We start from the raw sequence: 4,910 nt of genomic DNA, 5'->3' as shown, positions 1-4,910 counted from the left end.
ATATTCAAGAAACAACAAACTCCAAAGGTTACATATTATTCTTTTTTTTTATTCTGTTCGAATGTATGTTTTTTTTTCTAATTGGTTCACTTCTAATTCATCGAGAGATTATGTTTTTTTAGTTTGAATACATAACATATTTTTCCTTGTCGAGCATAGTAACGATTCATACATATATTCGAAATAATAAATATAAAAAAATAAATAAGCCTAGAATACACCTGAGAAAAGAGGGGTCTCACCGGAGTTGGGGCCGGCGGTTAGGTCATAGGGAAGGAGGCCGAATACCTTAAACGTTCTAGGGTTCTTGCATGTTGGTTTTATACCTAGATCTAGGTTTTGAGAGGTAGGTCCTGTGGTTTTAGGGGTGAGTAGATGCTGCTCCGCCGTCGAGGGTTGCAGGAGTACGAGGTATTCGAAGGGCCGAGTCTTTTTTGGGTTAGATTCGAGGTTAGTTTTGGGGTTTTAGATGTAGTCATCAGCCTATTTATTTCTATTTTATTTTGAATTAAACTTCATGTTTTAGTTTATTTTATTCCAACCCTTATATCTTTAATATACTTTTTGATGTTTTTATTTTCGTGTTCATGTTATAACTATTAATATTTATGTCAACAATGTCAATTATCAAATTAGGAATTTGGGATTTTATCTTACTCCAATGGGTTACAATTCTAATTGAAGAATCCATGTGCAATTGTTCTTTTCTTATAGTTATTTATTAGAATTGGTTTGTGTTTGACTCTTTGATGAGATGTTGCCTAAAAAACATTTTTCTGAAAATGAAAAAAGAAAAAAAATGAAGCGAGAGGAGGAGTTAAAGAAGTCACAAAAAGGTGCTCTTGATAAATTTGTGTTTAAAAAGGCTGATTCTCAAGAAACTTTGAATCAATCAACTGGAAATTTGCATATTGGAAATTCTGAAAATGTGAATGATGAAGTGAATGATCCAATTGACTTTAATGATGTGTCAATTGATGAAAATGTTAAAAATTTAGGCATTGGTTAAAACACTTCATCATTTGAATATATATGATCCTATAAATTGGGAGAATCTTGACAATAATGCGAGGGATATATTAGTTGAAAAAAGGCCTATAAGAGAAATGGATCTTGAATTTCCTGTTGATAAATATTATAGACATTTTTCATATGAATGTTATTCTAAAAAGTTGAGCAATGGTGAGACTAGTGATAGAAAATGGTTAGTTTATTCCAAAAATGTTGACAAAGTATATTGTTTTTGTTGCAAGTTGTTCAAATCGATTAGTAATGTAAGTTTGTTAGCAAATGATGGCTTAAGTGATTGGAAACATATTAGCCAAAGGCTTAAACAATATGAAAATAGTGTTGAACATATGACTAATATGAATACTTGGAATGAATTGAGAGTAAGATTGGATAAAAATCAAACAATCGATAAAAATTTGCAAGAAGAGATTATGAAAGAGAAAGAGTGTTGGAGACAAGTGTTACAAAGAATATTCTCAGTTGTGAAATATCTTGCTAAACATTATCTTGCTAAACATAATCTTGCATTTCGAGGATCTAATGAAAAACTATATCAAGAGTCATTTAGAGTCAATTATTTTTTTGTTGTGGTAGATATTGCAATTACTTCTTTGAAGAATATATTTGAATAATTGAAGACATTTGAAAGTATTTTTGGATTTTTGTATGATTCAAATAAGTTAAAGTCATCAATGTCACAAGAAAGGTTGAATGGTTTAGCAACATTAGCTATTGAAAATGAGATGATACGAAACATTGATGTTGATGTTATTATCAATAACTTTGCATCTCAAATTACTAGAAGAAATCGTTTCTTATGAGAATTTGTGTATGTTGTTTTGTAGGTGAGAGGCGTCAATTTTCGATTGAGAGAAACGATTCTAAGAGATGATTGAAGACATAATAGGAGTAAATTGAGTGAAAAATTGAGATGTCTCTTTATATATTTGGTAAAATAATGTTGATTAATGTAATAGAATCTACTCATATAATTTTTAATGAAAAAATATATTTGGCATTTACCGAAATTTATTCTTGAATTTTAAGTTATTTTTTAAGGGCCCTTATCTCTTATTTTGCTTAGGGCCCTTAAAATGTCAGGACCGGCCTTGTGTGTGACCACATCTCCACCACCCACAATGACCAGAAACATTCAAATTCCATCGAAAACTCTGATGAAAGATATGAAGAAACACTCCTCAAGCTTCCCAAAGCCAAAGGCTGGATGACTGAGCATCTGGTTCATTACCAAGGGGTTTGGCTAGCCCCTAAACCAACCTTGAAGGGTTTAATGTGGATCCAAGACCAGTTTACGCCTCGACCCACCGATATTTTCTTAGCCACGTCCCCGAAAACCGGCACCACTTGGCTCAAGTTACAGATATTCGCCACAGTCAACCGCACCCACTACTGTTTCTCCGACCACCCTCTACACACCACTAGCCCTCACGATTGCGTCCCTTTCTTGGATACTTTCATAGACGGAAACCATCGGTCTTTACAAGACCTTGAACGGTTGCCTTCCCACGACTCCTCTCAACCCATGTCCCTTTCAGTTTGTTACCAAAGTCCATGACACATGATCAAAGTATCAGGGTGATTTACATCTACAGGGACCCCAAGGACGTGCTTGTTTCGAAATGACTATTTATGAACAAGCTAAGGCCTAAACAATTTCCACCCTTGTCATTGGAGGAAGCATTTGAGTTTTTTTGCCAAGGGATATCCGATTACGGACCCTATTAGGACCATGTTTAGGGTATTAGAAAGTAAGTTTGGAAACCCCAGAAAAGATATTGTTCTTGAAGTATGAAGATTTGAAGAATGAGTCATTTGCTGTTATTAAGAGATTAGGTGAAGTTATAGGATACCCTTTTTCATTGGAGGAAGAGAGCGAAGGAGTGGTTGAAGAAATATTGAAACTGTGCAGCTTTGAGAATTTGAGCAATTTGGAAGTGAACAAAACAAGTGTGCTAAAGTTTAACAGATATATTAGGTTTGATAATCGCCATTTAATCAGGAAGGGAGAAGTTGGTGATGGGAAGAATTATTTAACAGAGGAGATGATACAACGTTTGAATGCAATCATAGCTGACAAGTTACATGGTTCTGGGTTGGTATTGGGCAACTAGTTTCTGATTTCAAGGTCTAGGCTTTGTTGTCTTTGATTTGGTTTGTTTCATCTTCTATTCTCAGCTTTGTAGTGTCGTTTCTCATGTTATTTTTGTTCACTTCGATTGAAGAAACAAGTATTAAAGAAAATCTTTTATATTTGTCGCCACGGAAGCTGCTCTCAACCTAGCGTTGAGGGAAACCTACTATCCTACCTTCTCTTACCCCATTACATATGGGAATAGGGTCAGCTAATTTTTTTTATTTATATACGGATCATGCATGTGGTGAACAATGATAGTGAAGGTGTCTAGTTAACAATCTCTCTCCTTAACGTTACTAATCTATAAATATTTTTAAGGTGAATATATATATATAATAATCACATAAAAAAATTTATATAGTATAAATACAAATAAAATTTCAAAATGGATACAACTATTAAAATAGATAATTATTAAAAAGAAAATTTAGATTTTATGGTGGGCGCATACCCACTTTATATCTTTAGTGAATCTGTCACTATCTTTTAGTGAGATTGGAGAAAATATAAAAAATAATAGATTAAACTATTGAAATCCTCCATTTGACAAACCACAAAATTGTTTTATAATTTTTTATTATAAAAAATAAAAAAAATAGAAAATTGTTTGTGTTTTTTAAATGATGTTGTCGTTTTGTGGCCCGCGCATGGGAAATGTCAGTAAAACAAACCTAGGATAAATTAATTATCAAATCATTTTCTATTTAATTAGTATTATCTCAAAAGATTCAGTAATTAGATTTGGTTTGCAATAATTGCTAGAATTACCTCTTATTTAATTCCGTTGCTTACCAGATCTGATTTCAGCATTCCATTATAATTAGTCAATAGTCGAATAATTAAATTTAGATATTTAATATAGTTTAATTTTTACATTTAATAATCTGTGCACGATACGAGTAAAAGAATTAATTATTATATATAACTTAAATAAAATCATCTGTTGATAAACGTACGTAAGATGTAAATTCGATAAAACTCATCAAGTGATCACATTAATAAAAGACAATGACATTCTTATAAATCATCATATATTATGACTCACTTTATATAATATATTTATAAGTATTAGTTAATTAATTATAAACCAATTTTCTTATGAAAAATGTATGATATGTAACATTATTTTAATTGACCCATTTTAAAAAAATAATAAATCATCGCGACCATTTAATTAGTATATTAAAATATAACTCCAACAATAATTCAGAAAATAAAGTCCTTACGTAATATTCAAATACGAATAATGTCTCAAATACATCATAAATGTCTTTGAATGCAACGAAAGTATAAAAATTCCAGAAATCAATCAATACATGCGACGACGTAATTGTTTTTAAAATATACTTATTTTATGAGTATAGACCTGTGAATCAAAACGGTCAATATCTTGTAGATTAATGCAAACGGAGACCCTATGCATACAACAGCAGATCTAGAAATATTTTTGAAGGTGGATAAATATATATTAGTCAAACAAAATTTTTGTATGAAGTCGACACATAAAATTTAAGAATAGACAATCAATAAAATAAATCATTAATTGAAAGAAATTCGAATTTTAGAGTGGACACGTACCTACCTTAACAAAGATGTGCATCCGCCACTGTATACATATACTATACACTTATATTTACCGTTATTGTCTCGTATATTATATTTACCATTATCGTCCCGTAACAAGTACAACAGACAGGGCGAAGAAGAGGGAGGAGATAAGATACAGTGTAAATTAATGCTACAC

General features: G+C 31.5%; 1 protein-coding gene across 1 annotated transcript; it reads left to right on the top strand.

Moving 5' to 3' along the window:
• Nucleotides 1–799: 799 nt before the first annotated feature.
• Nucleotides 800–3,143, top strand: LOC120151985 (cytosolic sulfotransferase 14-like). The gene is made up of 3 exons (XM_039164287.1): nucleotides 800–969; nucleotides 2,113–2,566; nucleotides 2,820–3,143. The coding sequence occupies exons 1-3, from the start codon at nucleotides 800–802 to the stop codon at nucleotides 3,141–3,143; spliced, it is 948 nt and encodes a 315-aa protein (XP_039020218.1).
• Nucleotides 3,144–4,910: the final 1,767 nt, after the last annotated feature.

This window comes from Hibiscus syriacus, unplaced genomic scaffold (assembly GCF_006381635.1).
Source record: "Hibiscus syriacus cultivar Baekdansim isolate YM2019G1 unplaced genomic scaffold, ASM638163v2 tig00111073_pilon, whole genome shotgun sequence".
NCBI classification, from domain to species: Eukaryota; Viridiplantae; Streptophyta; class Magnoliopsida; order Malvales; family Malvaceae; genus Hibiscus; species Hibiscus syriacus.
This window is presented reverse-complemented; position numbering and strand designations above follow the sequence as displayed.

What these genes read in the sequence shown, in the direction of transcription:
- LOC120151985 (XM_039164287.1), top strand. Translation starts at nt 800, where the DNA reads ATGAAGCGAGAGGAGGAGTTAAAGAAGTCACAAAAAGGTGCTCTTGAT. An exon ending in CCAATTGACTTTAATGATGT is followed by an intron (nt 970 to 2,112) that starts GTCAATTGATGA and finishes TTAAAATGTCAG; the next exon opens with GACCGGCCTTGTGTGTGACC. An exon ending in CTCAACCCATGTCCCTTTCA is followed by an intron (nt 2,567 to 2,819) that starts GTTTGTTACCAA and finishes TTGTTCTTGAAG; the next exon opens with TATGAAGATTTGAAGAATGA.